We start from the raw sequence: 20,310 nt of genomic DNA on the forward strand, positions 1-20,310 counted from the left end.
AAATCAAAAAGTTACATTTTGAAATATTATAATATATTATGTAAAACAACTTTCTTCTATTTTATTATACATTAAAAATCAAATTTATTTCTGTGATCTAAGCTGAATTTTTCAGCATCATTACTCCAGTATTCAGTGTCACATGCTCCTTCAGAAATCATTCTAATATACTGATTTATTATCAGTTCTGGAAACAGTTGTGTTGCCTAATATTTTTTGGAACCTGTGGTACTTTTTTCCCGGATTCTTTAATGAATAAAAAGTTAAAAAGAACAGCATTTATTTAAAATATTTAATTTATAACAATATAAATTAGCTTTCAAAAGTTTGGGGTCAGTATATTTTTATTCTTTCTTTTTTGAAAGAAATTAATACTTTTATTCACCAAGGATGTGTACAATTAATAAAAAGTGATAGCATATTTACATTGTTTACATTGTTAGAAAAGATTTATATTTTGAATAAATGCTGTTCTTTTTAACTTGTTATTCATCAAAAAAAAAAAAAAAAAGAATCAGAGGTTCCAAAAAAATATTTGGCAGCACAACTGTTTCCAACATGGATAATTCTAATAATAAATCGGCATATTAAAATGATTTCTAAAGAATCATGTGACACTTAAGACTGGAGTAACAGCTGATGATAATTCAGCTTTGCATCACAGGAATAAATTATATCTTAAAGCATATTAAAATAAAAAACATTATTTTATATTGTAATAACATTTTGCAGTATTATTGTTTTTTTCTGTATTTTTGATCAAATAAATGCAGTCTTGAGACTTAAGCAGAGCATAAGTAACAAAAACATTACAAAGCTTACTGATCCCAAACTTTTGAGTGGTAGTGAACTGTCCTATTAAAAAGAGCAGTAAATAAGGTTTGTTTTAGGTTTCCCTCTACTCAGTCACAGACATTTCTAAGGGAGAAATGTTCACATAGGACAAATCTTCCTAAATTAATGGACAGAAAGAAGCAGGATGCAGAAGGAACAGGATGCAGATGTTTTAAGATGTAGATTTTAAAGTTTTTCCCTTTACAAACGGTACAAAGCCATATTCATGGCAACACAATGGGCAAAGATTTTAGTCTACAAATGTATGTCTGTAGCAGCAGTGATTTAAAAGGGAAGAAATAAAGGGATACCACATTCATAAATGCAACCCGCCATTCATTTGACTTCATATGATTTTTAAAAATCTTCTATAACACATAAAAGATTATATGAAGAACACTGGAAACCACTGAAAAATATATTCTTTTAATTCTGCAGAAAAAAATAAATAAATAAATGTTGAGCAATTGATGACATAATTTTTATTTTTTGAGTAAGGTATCCCTTTAAAAGATGCAATCCCAGAGGGATTTACCTTATGAACTGTCACTAAATAAGCAAATGAAATAAAATCTAAGTATCTAAAATTAGTCAATCGAGATGACTAGTCAACTACCGTGATGCATCCAGTATAAATGCTCATCTCTGGATGACCCAAATTGTCTTGTGGCAGCCCTGAGGACAACAAAGGAACCTTTCCATCACTTTGTCATGTTCACATATTTAAGTCCTCATGCTAGAGGGCAGGATGTCTGTCTATTAACTTCTTACTGTGGGGTCTTTGTGTGAACATGGCAGAAGAAGCAGTGAAATCCTGACTGTAGGCCACATCCTCACTTTATTCTGATCACATGCCTCTTTATAAATTAAATTTCACACTGAATGCAACCCTAACCCCAACAAAGCATATGACCAGTCACAGAACCTTCTGTTCTGCTCAAAGGCTCTGTGATGTGGTAAAAAAGAAAATGATTCCAGCGTCGGCTTTGGCACTCTGCGTTTGATATACACATACAGATGTCAAAGAGCGAAGCTTTCTGCTGACAAGTCTTGTTGGCAAAAATCATCTTTATTAGCAGTTTGATTTTGAGTGAACAAGACTGGGGTTACTCCAAAACATAAGCGGCAAACCTCACTCTTCTGTGTGCACGTCACTACGCCAGTAATGTAAATCCTGCAGTGTTTTAATGGAAAGACAATGAACACGACATTGTTCTAGAAGCATTGCCATTAATAGCCTATCGATGCTCCCAACTATTCTGGTAATTATCTTATACATAAAAAGCTATGAATGATTTGATGATAGCATAATGGCTCAGCAAAGGCAATAAACCACAGTGCAAGCGTTTCTATCTGTAGCAATGCTGCATATTACACTACTATGTGTATGCTGAAACTATTAGGAAAGATTACGCAAGAAACTGATGCAATAAAGAGCATTGCATTAAAGAACAAACATCAAGACAAACCACTAACTTTGTGAATACATGATGTAGATGTACTGATAATCATAATCAGACATTCCTAATCAGACATCTGTCTGTATAGCACTTTATGGAATTTATGCACATGACAGCTGACCAAATTACATTTATGATGAAAAAGTATCGACAATTCTGGGCACTACCGTTTTTATCCAATACCAGGTCGCCAGTCACAAATGCTCATTAGGAATATTAATGCGCCGATAAGCGTACATTTATGTGCGACACATTGAAGCAGCACAGGATTTGGCAATTATTAATGTGACAGACTCCAGTGCAAAGCGAATCAATTAAATGGAAGAATCCACATTTTCAGCACAGATAACTGCCTCAAGACGACAATTTTCACATGACAAAAAGAGGCCCATTCAGAGTCCTTCAAGGCCTGACAGGTCAAGAAAAGAAGTCTGAAACAAAGGCACCTTATAACCATCATCTCCTCTCTTTTAGTTGTCAGATCAGCTTTGCTAGTCCTGCTGCTGAAATGGCATCCCCCTCCCCAGCTGCCACAAGGTGCTTCTTCATGTCCTGTCAAAGGAATCTTTTATTCTATTTGCTCAGCATTAACATGTCACATTTATTGATCAGGCTTTTTATCTGGCCACAGCATGGCACGCCGCTACTGTACCCGCCGTTCTCTGATGTCTCAATGACACGGCTGACGACGTAATGCACATAATGCATGTATTAAATTGCACTTAATGCAGAGGTGTGACTCTATGCGCGACAGGTAGATCGAGTCAGAGATGTTGTGTGCGGTTGGGATCCTGTCATTTATGACAATGTTCTAGACTACTTCACAAGGACTTTCTCAACCAATTCAGGCCTAATATTACATATTTAACAGCCAAATATGACAAGAATTCCTTAATGTGCATTTCCAGCATCTGCAGTCAAGCAACATTTTAAAGTGCCAAACAGAAGTGAACTTTCGCATCACATCATCAATCGGCCATAGTGGCGGCACTGAATGTAAACAACGCCACTGAACCGAACGGGACATGCAAATTTTCCTGATTATTCCTACTGAAAATGGTCAGTTAATGTCATGTTTTGGGCTGTACTAATTGGTCGGATCGGGAAAAACATTTGGAGTACTACAGACTGCCAAACGTTCTACAAATCAAGAAGAAGAGTGCAAAAAACTGTCTGAGGAACAAAAGGAGTTTATGTTGGCCAAACTGAACCAGGATTCAAGGACAAGAATCTTGACAACATTCATGTTTGTTCTCATCATTTCTGGTCAGGTAGGTGAAATATTAGACTTATATCCTAATTAATACTGCTCGTAAGTATCTTTGCCACCTATTAACTTTAGTTTGTCAAAATATTGCACCCTTTCCTGCTTACTAAGTCCTTCTCTATATGACTTAGCAACTTCCACATGTTTTGTCTGTGGTTTAGACACTATAAATGAGCAGAACAACGTATTCAGTAATACATTGACCATGCAATCAATGCTGTATTTCCAAAATGGTCGCACATCTGGGTAACTTACCAAGCCGTGATGTAAGTGCAAACCCACCTATAATGATGATTCTATCTCTTTGGAAAAAATGATGTCTCTTCCTCCTCAGATCCATATGGGAATCCAATATGTGCGTAATAGGAACCATGCTTGTCATCACTGTTTCCCATCATCACGGCACCTCCTATTATCACAGCCTGTTAAGAGTTACACTCAGACACAAACAGTAACTTACCTCAGTTGGTTGAAGCTGAGATCTAATCTTCTTGCCACTTCTCCATATTTTTCCCCAAGAAAATCTGGAATGTCTTCCCAATCATGTCCAATGCAGGAGACCTGCAACAGACCGGAAGAGATATCAGTTTTATTACACAGTTGTTATTTTAAAGGGATCCCCCTGGTATTAAAGGGGTCATCGGATGCCCATCTTCCACAAGTTGATATGATTCTTTAGGGTATTAATGAAAAGGCTATAATACACTTTGGTTAAAAATTCTCAATGGTTGTGTAAAACAACACCCTTTTAACCTTGCCAAAATCAGCTCTGCAAAAATCATCCTGTTCTGGTCGAGGCTGCTTTAAATGTTAATGAGCTCTGCTCATTAATGAGCCCTCTCTTCTCTCTGTGGAGTAACGAGCCTGTTTACTCTAGCCGCTAAACTTGCTAACTAGTAGGGATGCGCGATATGGGCTTAAAAATGGATCACGATAATTTCTGGTATTTACTGCGACAACAATATCAATGACGATAATTCAGGGAAATCCTGTTTCTTTAGAGAAAAGTATTATCTTTCCTATTTTTTACCAAAAATAGGGTGTTGTGAGCATTACTGAGTACACACGTAATGTAATGACTGTTTAATTCACTGGAATGTGAATCAAATTGTTTGTACTTTCTGTACTGGAAACTCCTAACATTAAGACGAATTCCTTGTGTGTAAAACACACTTGGCCAATAAAGCTCTTTCTGATTTGGAAGCTGGAGGGCACCTTTGTGCAGAAACTCCACATATGCTTTACAGTAGAAGTAGTAGTACTGACGATGCTTCAGGAATCTCTAATCCAGTTATCGCTTTATCTGAACAAAAGGTAGAGAAATTTCAACTGAGGACACTTGAAGACAATAAACATACAATTGCTACAATATATGGTTTGTCTGTGTTCTTCAAGCAATCTTGGGTATTTTTATAAGGATTACAAATTTATAATGCAATGCTATGATTTCAGCTTTATTCTGTAATATGAAACCACAGCTGATCACAAAAGATTATTTCAAACACTCATCTATGTTATGAAGTTAATTTGGAGAAAAAACATGCCAGTAAATGATATCTTTGTTGGACAACAGGTTTGTAAACAGGCTCATACACATGCAAAACTGCATCGCACACTTGCTACTAGATGTTATCGTTATTATCGCGGGAAGACTAATTCTCATCACGGGGAAAAATTTTACCGGTATATCGCCCATCCCTACACTAGCACGTTATTAGGAAAGGCAATTGTAAAGATTCATAAAAAAACCCTTATACTCACTTCTGCTGTAGGTGAAGCTGGATCACGAATGATTTGCACAAATATAGACACATTTATGTAGATCAGGAGGTGCATTCCCTTCACAAACAAATGTAATCCACTGCATCTTCAGTGGCTCAGATGTCGGGAGTAAATGACGATCACTATATTCATTATTACATCCAGCAACACAACACCTCAATCGCTCAATCTGGGATATTTTTGTCTAACTTGCATCCCTGCTTCAGTGTCAAAACAATGGAGGTCGGACTGTTACAGATGATCTGAGGTAAGACGCTCATGTCAATCAACTATGCCTTCCGACAGGCATCTGAGAATGGCTCGATTTGAAAAAGAGGATATTATTTTTACAGATTAATTAAAAACAACTGCATGGATTTTTATCATTATAGGTACATACACTGCCAACACACATTAATGTTCAAACAACATGTAAAAGTGAACTTTGCATCCGATGACCCCTTTAAGACTTGTATCGCTTAATATAATGTAAATTATGTCTCTTACTGAAATTCGTAATTGAAAATCATAATTGCAAAACTCTGTTTTATACATATTTTGAACTATGGGGGAGGCCATTATTTGGACGATGTTAAATGGTTGCACTTGGTGAGCTACTGGAACTACCTGTTGCTATAAACATAAAATACTGATATGATGACCACAGCTACTGAAAGACCTTACAAGTAGCGATGGATATAAGCATAGACTTAAACCAAATGCGCTATCATCGATTTTCCCCACAAGGAGTCTAAACGCCCCCAGATATCCAGTGAAACTTCTTCAGTAGCTGCTGCGGCATCATGACGAGCGTAGGCATGTTTACATCCTGCCAGGATGGCATCTAGCCTTTCTTGTCTCTGCCATTTGTAAGCTCTTTCAGTAGCTGTAGTCTACTAAAAGCCTCAAAGGCATCAGAGTTAAAGTGGGTCTTTAAGAAGTTTTATTCGTCCAAATTCTTTTCACATCTTCCTATCCCTAGGAAAAGCAGTATAGAGTAACATTGTATCTCTTGTTGCCCATGAACTGGAAATTTCAACCGAAAGCCACACAATGTAGCATCGTATCAGTAATTTATTTTGAGTTGTGTTTTAGCAAAAATAGTAAGAGGTAGCGACAGTAAGTTACCTCACCGAGAGCAACCATTTCAGGTCATCGAAATAATGGCGCCCCCATAATACAAAATATGTATAAAACAATGTGGATTTTTACATTAACGTAAATATTTCATGGGTTTTCTACTACATATTTCAGTAGCAATAATTGTTATATTACGCCATACTAGTCTTAACATCCAGGGTTCCCTTTAATTGTTAATCTTTTAAGAAACAGACTTAAACACCATAGTGATGGAGATTAAAGATGTTTGTTATAAAGCGGTCCATAAACGTGACGGCTAATATATACAGCTATAGTGTGAATGAAACCACTGTTATTATGTTAGTTAACAACTATTTAAGCAGTTTATGATAAATGTTTGTAATAATATTCTTGACTATACAGACATCTCGCAAAACAGAAAGTATACCTGTATAAATATATCCTTTGTTTTTATCTACATGGCAATGAATGACGACAAAAAACAAACAAACGCACACTTTGGGGCGTTTGGCGTCTCCTGGTTGAATACGTAATACAGGTCACAGGACAACGTGTTTGCAGTATTTCACTTACCTGACTTCCATTCACAACAACCTCTGACTCGTTGTATGCCATTGTACTCAAATGACAATTCTGAAGCAAAGAAGAATCAAACCAGGACCACCACAAACGTTTTTCTTCTCATACGTGTGAAACGTGTTCTTTATGTTTTCAAAATAAACTTTTAAACTACGCTCAGAATGAAGCTTTACTTCTTCCGCGTGCTTGTGTCAGCTGATCTAGGACGGAAGCACGCGCCACTGTTCAATTGCTCAAATCTGATTCAGCTGGTCATAACGTCTTCCCGAGGATCTTACCATAAAAATAAGAGTGAGTAGCACTGCTAGCAATATAGACAGCTTTCGTTTGAAAAACTAAAAGTTTTAATTACTGGAAGTTGGGGTGAATTTGCAAAGTATGTGTTGAAAGTGTTATACAACGTATAATAACTCAGAACCCATGTTTCACTGTATTATAATTTCGCTGATACTATATAACTGTCAGACTCGTGCGTTCATATAGTCGCTTAAGTTAAAATAACACGTTAAAGCGTTGTTATCGTTGTATGACAGGAGACCCACAAAAGCTGTGGCGGGGAGCGCCATGACGTCACAGCGGATCCTCCCATAGGCGGAAGTTTTGGACGCGCAGACTGTGGAGACAAGTAGGATTTCTTATCTTATGCTCGCGGTACCGCAAGAACACTAGAATAATGTATTTACTTATGCTGCTAAAATGTGCTTCATAAGACGTCACTGGAAATCTATTAAAATGATCATCTTTATAGAAAATAAAAGGATTGTGCCTGTAAATGTTCATACCTGTCGTAACGCATCGGAGCGCGTATGTGTAATTTCAGGTAAAGTGGTTCATTGTGGTCTCTTTTACCAAACTTAATTACAGGGAATGCTTTGTAATGCATGTTTTAACGGGTGTTGAAGGAAGAGACGTTTTTTTATTAGGACTATTTTATAGATGCTTCGAAAGAAGGGAGACGGACTAAGACGCTCTATAGGCAAAATGAGCCATTTTCATTTTTAAAGAATTTAAGTTGGTTGAATTTCTACAGTGTGCTTATGTGAGTTTTTCTGAACACTAAAAATATTAAAAACACTGTTTTTATTGGAAGTGATTTTGTGCTTCTTACTTTAACTAAGCTGCTTTGACCATCACATAATGTCTGCAGCCGTTTCAAATTTATTTGTAACTTGAGGGGGGGAAATCAGTGTGAAATGTGTTATTGTTTATTTTGATAAATCGTAATGTCCTGCACTTTGACTACACTGAATGTTTGCACAAGTGTTTTCGGCTGCTTTAGGCACCTCTGTAAATGACTATATTTAGTCATGCATAAACATGACGATATGAAATATATGAAAATACATTTGCATTTAAATAATATGAATTATGCCCCCCCCCCAAAATACGTTCCCATTTAAGGGTAATACCGAGTGTTTGGTATCTGGTTCAGAAGCTCATTCGTCATGCAGACAATAAAGAGAAAATTTTTGCCCGATGCTGGAAATTTATGGTTACCCTTCTCTGCCCTAATAACTCACGCAGCGCTGACAGCTTGTGCAGAAAACAGTCACACATCTTTACATACTGAAGAAAGATCCTGCGTTCAGCTTGTTTAAAATGGCCGATATCAACACTAGCGTCTGTTTGAATGTGTGTTGTATTAGCAAAGGGAATAACACAGCAGTCTTCCCACTATTTGCACTTTCAAAAACATATATAAATAAGTAAGGTTAATGTAATACAAGTCAAGAATGAAAAAAGCTGCTCAGTTATATTTTTTTCCTATTTGCTTCAAATCTGGGGTATTCGAAATTTTAACCAAACTGAGCATGTCTTCGAGCAAGGCCTGTGTGTTATATGGGTAAATAATTCTAACTTTCTAAATATTAGAACACCTAAACTACGTTAAAAGGCCAAATGCAATCAGTAAATATTGATTTTTAAAGAGAGAGCGTGTGTGTGTGAGAGAGAGAGAGAGATAGAATGAATAATTACCTCACACGTTTATATAGGTTTATAGGCTTTCAAAATAAGATTATTTATATTTTATTCTAAAAGTTAGATATGTACTTGGAAAAATTGAGCAATGTTGTTTTTTATGAAGAAGAGGGGGTTAAATGTTGTTTGTGTAGAGATTTAAATAAAACCGCGTTTTAGGATTTAATTGCCAAGCTGGACAAGCCAGCAAAGTTTATTGTTTGTCATAGATCGGGGTTATCTGTTTCAGTGTTTCTGAGATAGTCCAACAAAATATACATTTCTTTCACGCCGATGACTGTCCACTCCAGGTTTTCTTGCTCTCCTAGATGACCTGTCAAGCGGATTACCGCAGAAAGAGATTAATGGTGGAGGCGGGTTGCAATAATAATCGTTTTGTTTGATGTGACAACTTTGATAGGCGTTGATTTACTTACAAACTGATAGGCTTTTAATTGAGCGCCTCCATCCAGTGAGAGATGAAAGGCAAAGCGCATTGAAAAGCTGCCCGATTGCCCCGGAGCCTCAATACTGATTAGCCGTCTCAGCGGTGAATAGTTCAAGGCATTTTAAACTTCTTTTCTCAAAGGTCTGACAGACCATTTCTCTTTCTTTTATGTCTTTTTGGGATTGTCAGATAAAATGAATAATTTTATTGTGTGTAAATAAAATTTACTTGACATGAATAGAAAAACTGTCTGGACTTTTTTATTATTATTATTGTATTCTCGTCTCTTTTAACATTCCAAGTGAGTTAAAGTTTTGTTGGTTTTTGCCGGAGGCAATGTGATACTAGTGAAGTTCACATTTGTGCAAAACACATCGTGTCCGGAAAAACCTGAAACTGCATGTGAGACAAGGAAAATGTAATTTGAAGTAGCTATCATGTACACCTGTCTGAAACTTAGTCTCAGCATGTATAAAACAGGTCTTGCTGCTCATGCAGTCAGAAAATCGACTTGTTTCTTTTTAATTCAGCATGTACTTGCAGAAGAAAATAAGTTAAAAACAAAATTAAAAACTAATTAAATGATAATGAACGTATATGACAGCAGGTAATTTACAGCATGCAATTGCTTTGTTAATTTGGGAAAAAAAAAGATTGGCTTAAGTTTTATAGCCTATAATAATAAAAAAAAAAAAAAAAAAAAAAAAAAAAAAAACATAAATAATAATTACTTTTCTCGAGTTATTTTAAAACTTTTTAGAAGTAAAATAATTCTGTGGCACATTCATTATTCATATTTAAAACGGCCAAAAAACGATGTCAGAAGTACTTCAGAAATTAAAAAACTGGGTTGTTTTACTGTATTCCTAGTAAATGACCAGTGGTTGATTTTCTATTTCTGCCTCGATTGAAAATAGGCTAAACACGGGGAATAGGTTCTTGTCTTACCGCAGGTTTTAAAGAAAAACCTTTCCAAAGCGAATAAAGCGGAGAAACTACATGCCCCTCAAATTAAGTGACTCTTCTCCGGGATGCTGCTTTTGCCCTTTTCTCCGTCACTCGCGGCACATAATCAGCTTCAAAAGCTGACGTGAAGTAAGAAAAGGATTGACAGCAACTGACAAATAACTGATTGATTGCGGTCGAGCAGAATTGACAGTTGACGGAGGGGTGGGGATAGAAATAGAAGGGCGGTGTATATTATATTGAAAACATGTGACATTCACATCCCTCTATCACTGCATTGGTCTGCTCTTGTCAACGCTTGTCTGATTGGGGAATTCAAACACTACATGTGGATCTTGTGTTTATGGTTTGGTGTTTTCAGACATTCGCGTAAGGTAGGCGCGTAACAGAAAAAAGACTGAACGCACACAACAATCTTCGAAGAAGACTACATTTCATTTTACACCAGATGTAAGTATTAAATCAAACAGTTAGACAGTTGCCTAAAATGTAGTCCTTTATACAAAAGGGAGTGTATGCTAATAAAAATGGAATCCCACAAACTAATGTTTTAATTCTGTTTTTCTTGACGGTGTTGATTATCGTCAATAAAAGTGACGCTTAGTCTTATAAAAAGCATGCACAAGAGACGAAGGACTCTTAGGTTACACTTAGGTTATCTTTTTAAAAAGATGTCAAATCCAAGGTAATCTGCTCATGAAAATGAATAACGAGCAGCTTAAATCTGATTTTTTTGACAGAGGCAGCGGCGTGCACGACAACCTACATATTGAGCCAAATCTCCTCCCCCAAGTTGTCAAAATAGAGGCGCTTGCAGAAGGAGGAACGTCACATCCCCTTGACCCTCCAATCACCTCGGGGTCCCATTTGATTGGAAGGCGGCAAGGGCTTTAATCTCGGACTAATTCAGCTGCTTTTGAAGTGAAAATTTCTACCAGTTCTTGGTTTGGGAGGACAAGCGCGCGGACCTACGGGAAGAGCCAGAGCGCGCGCTATGCCTATGGTGTCACACGCGGCTCCGGATCTGCGATAGCCTCGCACTCTGCTCCAGACGGATTATACTATTTATCTTTATTTCTGCTATTTGAGAGAAGATTACGGCGTAGTTTTTATTTATGAATCTGATAAATGAAATACCAACAAAATACATGAGAATTGGGTCATGATCACATCGCCCTCTGCTTCTGCTTCAAGAAATAGTGATACTGATCTAGTCTGGGAAAGCAGCAGCAGCAGCTCTCGGAATAACAACTCCGCGGTCGTCAGCAAGCCTTTTCTCCATTCCGTTCCTCCTTCGGACCCTTTACGGCAAGCGAATCGACTTCCCATAAAGATTTTGAAAATGCTTACTGCACGCACAGGACACATTTTACACCCTGAATATCTTCAGCCGTTGCCATCCACCCCGGTCAGTCCAATTGAGGTAAGATGAGAATTCGATGGGATTTTAAAAAGCTGTTCGTGTATTTTATCAGTACGAGTGCGCATTCTCCTTTTATCGGAGAAATGACGGGACATTACGGGAACCTTGGATTTAGGCGTAGCGGAGTAGAGAGAATAAAATTAATAAAACCTTTTAACTAACATCGTGTTTTAATTTGATCAATTTTTCCTTTTAATTCAGGTAATGCCGTAAACGCGCTTTTGGCATAGGGTTTTTACCATATCAGCCCGTTTTGCGCGATGCGCACATTCGCTCAAAACGTTCAAATGGAAGAGACGAGTGGTTTAATGAAGTTTATTTGTTGTGTATTTTGACAAATAGGCTGTAATGATTGCGCTTGTACGCATTTGAGGTGTCTAAATCTTTTATTTTTGTCTGTCCTCGCAGCTCGATGCCAAGAAAAGTCCTCTGGCTCTTCTTGCGCAAACATGCTCTCAGATCGGTAAACCGGACCCTCCACCCTCCTCCAAACTCTCCTCGGTAACATCAAACGGATCTAACGAGAAAGAGTCGAAATCTGGTCCTTTAAAACTGAGTGACATCGGCGTGGAAGACAAATCCAGCTTCAAGCCGTACTCAAAGCCAGCGGATAAGAAGGACTCGTCTTCTGCGGTGTCGAACGGAGAGAAGTCTGGTTTCCGTGTGCCTAGCGCCACCTGCCAGCCGTTCACTCCCAGGACTGGCAGCCCGAATTCCAGCACTTCGGCTTCGCCGATGCCGTCAGACGGGAAGGGGGAGAGAGATGAAAAGAAAGAGTCTGATTGTAATAAAAATTGCACCTCAGATGGATCTGCGCCGACCAGCGTCAGCCACAGTCGGATAAGCGTGAGCTGTGCGGGAATTAACGTGGAAGTCAACCAGCACCAGGAAACCACATCAGGATCCAAAGCAGCGACGTCGGAGTCCTCGTCTGTCACCTCTTCTTCCTCAGCCTCCGTCCTGGGGTCAGGACTTGTAGCCCCCGTTTCTCCGTACAAACCCGGCCAGACTGTTTTTCCCCTGCCCCCGGCTGGCATGACGTACCCTGGAAGTTTAGCAGGGGCCTACGCCGGCTATCCCCAACACTTCCTGCCCCACGGTGGAAGTCTGGTCAATGCACAGCTCGCCAGCTCGCTGGGCTGCAGTAAAGCTGGCTCGAGCCCCCTAGCCGGGGCGTCCCCTCCATCCATAATGTCTGCTAGTCTTTGTAGAGACCCTTATTGCTTGAGTTACCACTGTGCCAGCCACTTGGCCGGTGCAGCCGGAGCTTCCTGCACACACGACTCGGCGGCCGCGGCTGCCGCGTCCGCTTTGAAGTCCGGATATCCCCTCATGTACCCGACACACCCTTTGCACGGTGTTCACTCCTCGCCGCCATCTTTTGGTGGACACCCTTTGTACCCCTATGGCTTCATGCTGCCCAACGACCCTCTACCGCATGTGTGTAACTGGGTGTCAGCTAACGGACCTTGTGACAAGCGTTTCTCGTCCTCCGAAGAACTTCTTAACCACCTGCGGACGCACACCGCGTTCACCGGAACCGAAAAGTTGATATCGGGTTATCCCAGTTCATCATCGTTAGCTAGTGCTGCCGCCGCAGCTATGGCGTGCCATATGCACATGCCGCCCTCAGGAGCCCCTGGGAGCCCCGGGACACTGGCACTTAGGAGCCCGCATCACGCGTTAGGACTAAGCAGCCGCTATCATCCGTATTCAAAGAGTCCGTTGCCTACTCCCGGCGCACCGGTTCCGGTACCTGCCGCCACCGGTCCTTATTACTCTCCCTATGCACTGTACGGTCAAAGACTCACCACAGCATCAGCGCTTGGATACCAGTAAAAAAAATTAAATAAAAAACAGACTTTGTCCAAATTTATAGATTATAAAGATTGAAATATAAAGACTTTTATATCATCGCGCCACTGAAGGACTGGATCCGTGGACTCACTGTATTTATTTATGTCGGCTTAAAGCGGACGATAATACAAATGAAAATATTTGAGCAACTCAAAAGTGCATTACATTTGAACTGAACTCTGTAGATAAAGCGAAACACATGTTAGAGTACTAATAAAATAGGGGTCTTCAGTTGGATGTTGATTTGGAATTGCTATGATTGTACTGTTCGTTATTATTTAATGTCTCATTGAAAAAAAAAAAGATAATTTACATGCATGTTTGTTTCTTAAATCCCAAACTGTCCACATGATTTGAAATTGCCGTTATTTTTCAGGTGTACACCACGGAGAGAGAATTGGTATTTTTTTGTATGTATTCTGGAAAATAAGAAACAATTCTGTTCCATATTTCTGTCTTCAGTTTTCATTAACTTAACATCACCAAAACTGAGCTCAAACAAAATTCTGTCATTTAGGTATATTGATTTTGCCGTTTAAAATACAAATCATGACATTTCCAAGGTTGCAGCCTTTTCAGGTTTTACAGTTCCGCTAAATGATTTAACTGCGAATAAGAGTTCTGAGAGATGTCTGAGAGATTTTGTTATTTTTATTATTATTATTACTTTTTTAATGGTTGACCCAGCAGACAGCCTATATTCAGACTTTGGTTTAACGATTTTAACCAATGAAAACACGTTTGAAATAATGTCAGGCTAATTTTAATACTAATGCATTTAATTGTATTAATTAAAAAATAGTTTATTTATGAGTACAAAAATAAATTTATGAATTGCCACTTTATTTCATCTTACGGAACAGCGTTAAAATAATTCATGGGACGTATCATCGTTTTTTAATATTTGTAAAGAAACGAACTTTTTTCAGCATAACTTTTAGGTGAATGACACAACCGGTGTTCGCTTTCTTTTTCAATTTCAGAACATACTGTCAGTTCATCATCTCCCCATATATCGAATATTTATATATTATAAACGGCTCTGTTGAATTCTTAACGTGTATTTGTTGCTGAACAAGATTGTATTTTGTAATGCTAGGGTCGTTTGCAGTAAGTTATACCTGCAGCCGTCAATACCTTATTGTGGACAATGAAATATGTTCGAAAAAATGCTATAGCAGACTTTAGATAATACTGAGAGTGCTTTGTGTACATAAATATTATAGGAAACAGACTAGAACGTTTAAAAAAAAAAAGAATCATGAATGGCCCATATTTTAAGTGTTATATTATTGGACACACTTGTGTTAACCATTTGTTCACATCCAATATCAGTTTTAAATTTAACGAAAAACGTTTGTTTTTTTTCATTATCAGCTTGTCGAAATGTTTACACAAAAGTAAAGTACACACTTTTGTCAAATATCAGAGCAGTCTAAAACTGTCAGCAGTATTTTCATTCAGTGAGCAAACACAAACACTGTCATTAGACTAGACTTGTAAATCATACCTGTCATTTAATGAAACACTACAGTTTCCAACTAAGAAAAAAATGCATGGTTGTGTTTTATATTTAGGCCTATCGATCTATGTTTTTTTAATGTGTGTGTGCTCACCAAATTATTTTCTCGACAATTCATTTTATTTGCGTACGCATTTAAACTGAAAATTATTTATGAAACCATACATCTATATCAGCAATTATAATTAGTTGAAAACCCGTGTAACAAAAAGGGTAAAACAAGAAAAATCTTTACTGAATGCTCAATTTAGTAATGATGCAAAAATAAAAGAACTCCCAAAAAATAAAGAAGCCGTAAGGTCCAGGTCTGGCATAACGCATAAGGACAGAACATAATATAAGCTACTTTGATATTTTGTTTGCGAGTCGAATAATAAAAAACGTGTTTATTTCTTGCAATAATGCATTTATATTGTTAATAAAAAATAAATAACTTTTTGCTTAAATGGCAACTTTGCAATATACACAGGATAATGCAATACGGCTAGTATACGAGTCTTAAATGCATAAATTAAGTACGTTAGACATCTATAATTTAATAATATACCCTGCAATATTAAATACAAAGCAAAAATCGTCTCAGGACATTTTACGCGTTTCTTTTTCGTTAACTGTCAAAGCTTTATACGCGAAGCAAACTGCACTACGCTTACATACCGTTATTACAGGCGGAACAATATTTCTGTTCAGTGAATATCCTATAGGTATTTATTCTTTACGTTTTGGAAAGTTTTTACGTATGCGTTTATTTATTTATTTTAATTTTGAGATAAATGGCAATTAACCCGGGATAGGAATGTTCAGTAATATATAACTAAATGAACTACATGAGTTTTATGAAGTAAAGCAGTAACTAATGACACAAGATTAATTAATGATTGTATTTACACTCCTAAAGCAGTTCATTAAAGATGGAAAACTTCACCCGCCCAGAAATGTCATAGACGCGGAGCAACTAGACTATGTTCTGGAGGCCCACACAAGCTTTAAACTGATGTAATGACGGTGAAAGAGAGCAATTTCCATTTTTACCCACATCATGGTGGCTGTGAGGAGGTCCCCGATGGAAAGCCATTCATCATGTGCCCCTCCTCCCGGGCCTGTCATCAGAGGAGCTAGCAGGCACATGTGTGCATAAATTACCCCGCTTGCCTTCTTCCACTGCTGTTCACTGTGGCTAAGGAGTATAAAGAGGAACAGAACTCCACTGCCTGCTAGTAAAGCATGACTTACACCACTGATCAGCCCTGCAATGAGCATGTTTATATGGGTGATAAATAAAGCGAATACCTTCCACAGTGGTCTCGCGTAAGGTGCCAGGCAACCACAATCTGGAAAAGAGGACGCTTGGAATGCCAGATTAACCTGTGACAACAACGGCTTGTTATAAGAGATGAATTTCAGTCCACAGCCTCATTTCTGAGCGGAAACATATCAACACAACATGCGACATGACTTTTATAAAATTGAAAGCGTTAACCCTCATGTTCTTTTAGAGCTCTAGCAGACGCAGAGGTCCTCATAAATACACTTTACATTAAAGTATAAGATTCAATTTTTTTCCGTCAGCCTTATAAGAATATTTAACATGTACGCTCCATAATAAAGGTTTCTTTAGGATATGCATGGCCTTAAACAAGGTATAAACTATTTTAAAAATGAAATCGAATTATCAGATATTTACTTTATTGTATTTTTCGACAATGTCATGTTTTTCCTTTGGAATTCCAGGAATTCTGTTTTTTTTGTTGTAAAACTGTCTTCAAAAATATCTGCCTGATGAGTTTAAAGTCAGAGGTTAATTTTTAAACTACTTTTAATATTATTTTTTCCACATACAACACACTGACAAAAACAAACTTTTAAAAGTACATTTTTTTTCAGTGTACTGCATGTGTAAAAAGTAGTTTTAAACCATTTTTACTCAGAAATGATTAAAAAACAATTTCACAAACAATTCTGATGAAACACAATTGACAATTAAATGTGATATTTGAAATATTTTCTTCTACCAATACTAGCCAATATTTTTGTTATATTAACAACTTCAAAAAATCCTCTTTTATAGTGTACTGGGGCTCTCAACTGAACATGGTTAATAATTAACATGTGTACAGTGTACAGCCACACCTTAGGTTTCATGCCAGAGGTGCTAAAAAAAACTAATTGCATTGGTAGAGATGCATGGCTGATTTATGGACCACGCTGAGGAGGCTGTGCCAAGGTATGCTGACACACAAGGCCTTCCTGCTCTGAACCTCGCCTTTTACTGGAGCTGCTATAAACCCACTTACCACTGAAAGCTGGACTTTAGAAGACACCTGGATTGCCACCACTGACTCGCACCTCACTCTTTTATTAAATAGCACAAAATTACTACTGACACCAATGTAATTACTAGGCGTGTGATAAAATAAACAGACACGCTGTAGTCTGACACGGCAATCCTATGCTTTGAGCAACAGCTGTGTCAATATGCGAGTGCCACGCAAATGCTAAACTTCTAGACATAAGTCAGAGACAATTATGTCTCTCTCTCACGAGAGTGGATTGATTTATGGGATTATGGGATTGAGACAAAATCCCTTTTTAACTGCGATAAGGGCAATTATCATTACAATCTTTCATATGAGGAAGATGCTTTTGGTTTGACAGTCTACAACAGGCCTTCTAGCTTTTACATAATGTTTAGTGCGTTTAAAAACAGCTTTAATTTCACCTTGGAAAGTACAAACTTTTTTTTTGTGCAGCTCACATAAATGTCTTCACCAAAAGGTGATCTGCTACGACACATAACAGCTATCTTCAAGAGTGATTTATGATGACACAGGAGGTGGAAATGACCACAGCTTTTGTGATTGCAGTAATGAAGCCATAAACCAAATAGCATGAAATGGAACAGGAGCTCGACGATTTAATCAGCTCATAAACAGATCCACTGCATCAAGCAAATGACGTTATTACCCATCTGAAGTAAATCTTGCTAATCTCCAGAGATAAAATCAACATCATCAATGGTCACATGTCATATTCATCAATGCTAAATCGTCCCCTTTTGACAGATTAATCCCGGCCGCGGCTCCCAGAGAGAGTGGTAATGGAGACCCAGGCAAACAATTCACTCATTGAACACGTCAGGCTCCTAGTATCGCTCAGCGCTTACACTCGCTCTCTCTCCCTCATTGATTTACAAATTCAAAGTGCTCATCAAGGTGAGATAGGCCTGAAGAAAAATGGCTTCCGTGACGGCTTGTCATTCAAAGGGCCTGCGATGCGAGGCACCTTCTTGTGCTTTAAGTGCCTAATTGAGGTCATTTACGGCAGCTCTCGGGGCTCTGCTATCATATCTCAATGCCTGTTTCATTTGCACATTTTGGGGTTTTGACAAAGAATATTTTATGGAAATGAGACTATTCTCTGAGAATACTTAATGGGTTTTTTCGTAAAGAGCCCAGTGATGGCTCGGATGTCTGTCGATGATAAATAGCTGAAGAGATTTCTAAGATGAGCTTGTAGTAGCGAGACCATGTGCTTGCGTTTGCAGTGATCTGAGTCTCCATGTCTTTATTTTGCTTGACCAAACTTCTGCAAGGTCACGCTAATTCCAAAGGTCAAAAATGTTCCACAAATGTAATCTTTAAGTAATGATGCATGCAATGTATTTATAGTTTAATATCACAATCTTAATTTTGCCATTTTTCTCTCATTAGAAATCCCTTGTTTTTATGCATTTGTTATAGGCCTACCATTTTAACAAAGCCTACATTTCAACCCGCGTTTTTTGGTATTGCTAGCGCCTTCAACCATTTGAGCAAGAGGAACGTTTTATATGCTTATTATTAATCTTATTTGCAGTTCTCTTGGACCCGTGATTCTGTACTGGCTATAATGTATATGGGTTCATACCTTTTCGCGGCGTTTTTTAGTTCTAAGAAGCAAAGAATGCACTTGCGCGTTCTCACGAATATCGGTCCTTGAAAAAAATAATTCGAAGCGACTGGATGACCTATAACGCATTTATGGAAGTTTAATTTCACTGTTGTGAAACTTACCGTTCCAACACTGGACAGGAATTGAATTTCGGAGGCGGATGATGAGTTGAACAAGAACGTAAAACACAAACGCGCGACGCATTCAAATCACAGCTCTTTCCTTTCATTCAAACGCAACTGGCGCCATCTTGCCTCTCAGTCATCGAATGTAGTAAAACTAGTTTTGTATTAATTAAGACTGATTTGGTTAAGATTAATTTAGTATTAATATATGTGTTATGTTGTTGCAACGTTCATTGTCTTGCATTGCCAATTATTCTGTAAATTAGAATTAACTTTTTTTTTCTTAGCGGAATATTTACCTTATTTAGCCCCGCCCCTTTTAGCGCTGCGTTTGCTGTCTTCTGTCTTTCGGTTGTATTTCCACAGCGATCTTACGAATTTATAAATGAATCGCTCGTTTCAAAATCTTCCTGGTCTACTGACATTTGTTAAGATAAAACATTACAATGCTCACGACAACTTTTAGTTAACTCTACAATACATAAATTCACTTTACCAGCTAAAGTATTACTCTTACAGCGATAGAGATCTACCGCACAAACGGAAGTTCAAAGACAGTATTCTATGATGGTGACATGCTTGTTTCTCTGGAGAATAAGGTAAATAGGCAGCAAGGAAAAATGATCAGATAATGACTTAAATTAATTGTATGTATTAATATTTATTTATTTGAACTTACCGTTCCAGCACTGGACAGGAATCGAATTTTAGAGGTGGATGATGACTTGCGTTCACACGAACGAATTCAAATCACATCGCTTGATCCCTCTTGCTATTCATACCATATTGGCGCCATCTTGTGTCTCAGATATGGATTGTAATAAAAACTAGGTGAGTATTAAGTAAACTACTTTAGTATTATTAAACTAATTTAGTATTAGGCCTAATATATCTGTAATATTGTTGCATTGTCGATTGTTTCGTAAATTGTTTTTTTATAGGCTACAGGTAAAATGATCAGATGATGTCTCAAATCAATATTTATTGTTGTGGTTTTTATTTGTGGCCCACAAAACAAGTCATAGGGGTCAATTTTTTAAATTGAGATTTATGCATCATCTGAAAGCTGAATAAGCTT

The 20,310-nt window shown here is 37.8% G+C and overlaps 2 protein-coding genes across 5 annotated transcripts in view; one reads left to right on the top strand and one right to left on the bottom strand.

Annotated features, from left to right (window-relative positions):
• The window catches only part of lrmda (leucine rich melanocyte differentiation associated), a 376,471-nt gene extending 357,119 nt beyond the window's left edge, over positions 1 to 19,352 (bottom strand). For 3 of the 4 annotated variants that reach the window (XM_051125727.1, XM_051125730.1, XM_051125731.1), the window contains exons 1-2: positions 6,997 to 7,127; positions 4,022 to 4,122 (exon numbers count right to left, since the gene is read on the bottom strand). In XM_051125727.1, coding sequence (XP_050981684.1) covers positions 4,022 to 4,122; positions 6,997 to 7,038 — 143 coding nt within the window. In that variant the 5' untranslated portion in view covers positions 7,039 to 7,127. Of the gene's footprint in view, positions 1 to 4,021; positions 4,123 to 6,996; positions 7,128 to 16,213; positions 16,355 to 16,467; positions 16,543 to 19,229 lie in introns of those variants that run through there. The other variant, XM_051125729.1, reaches the window with a different exon arrangement.
• On the top strand, positions 11,194 to 14,104 carry znf503 (zinc finger protein 503). Its single transcript, XM_051125720.1, has 2 exons — positions 11,194 to 11,798; positions 12,207 to 14,104. Exons 1-2 carry the CDS (start codon positions 11,538 to 11,540, stop codon positions 13,635 to 13,637), a joined length of 1,692 nt encoding a protein of 563 aa, XP_050981677.1. The 5' UTR covers positions 11,194 to 11,537; the 3' UTR covers positions 13,638 to 14,104.
• Positions 19,353 to 20,310: the final 958 nt, after the last annotated feature.

The sequence above is a fragment of the Labeo rohita genome, chromosome 13 (assembly GCF_022985175.1).
Source record: "Labeo rohita strain BAU-BD-2019 chromosome 13, IGBB_LRoh.1.0, whole genome shotgun sequence".
Classification (NCBI taxonomy): Eukaryota; Metazoa; Chordata; class Actinopteri; order Cypriniformes; family Cyprinidae; genus Labeo; species Labeo rohita.

Coding starts and splice junctions, on each gene's coding strand:
- znf503 (XM_051125720.1), top strand. CDS start 11,538: ATGATCACATCGCCCTCTGCTTCTGCTTCAAGAAATAGTGATACTGAT. Junction 11,799..12,206: donor CCCCGGTCAGTCCAATTGAG/GTAAGATGAGAA, acceptor CTGTCCTCGCAG/CTCGATGCCAAGAAAAGTCC.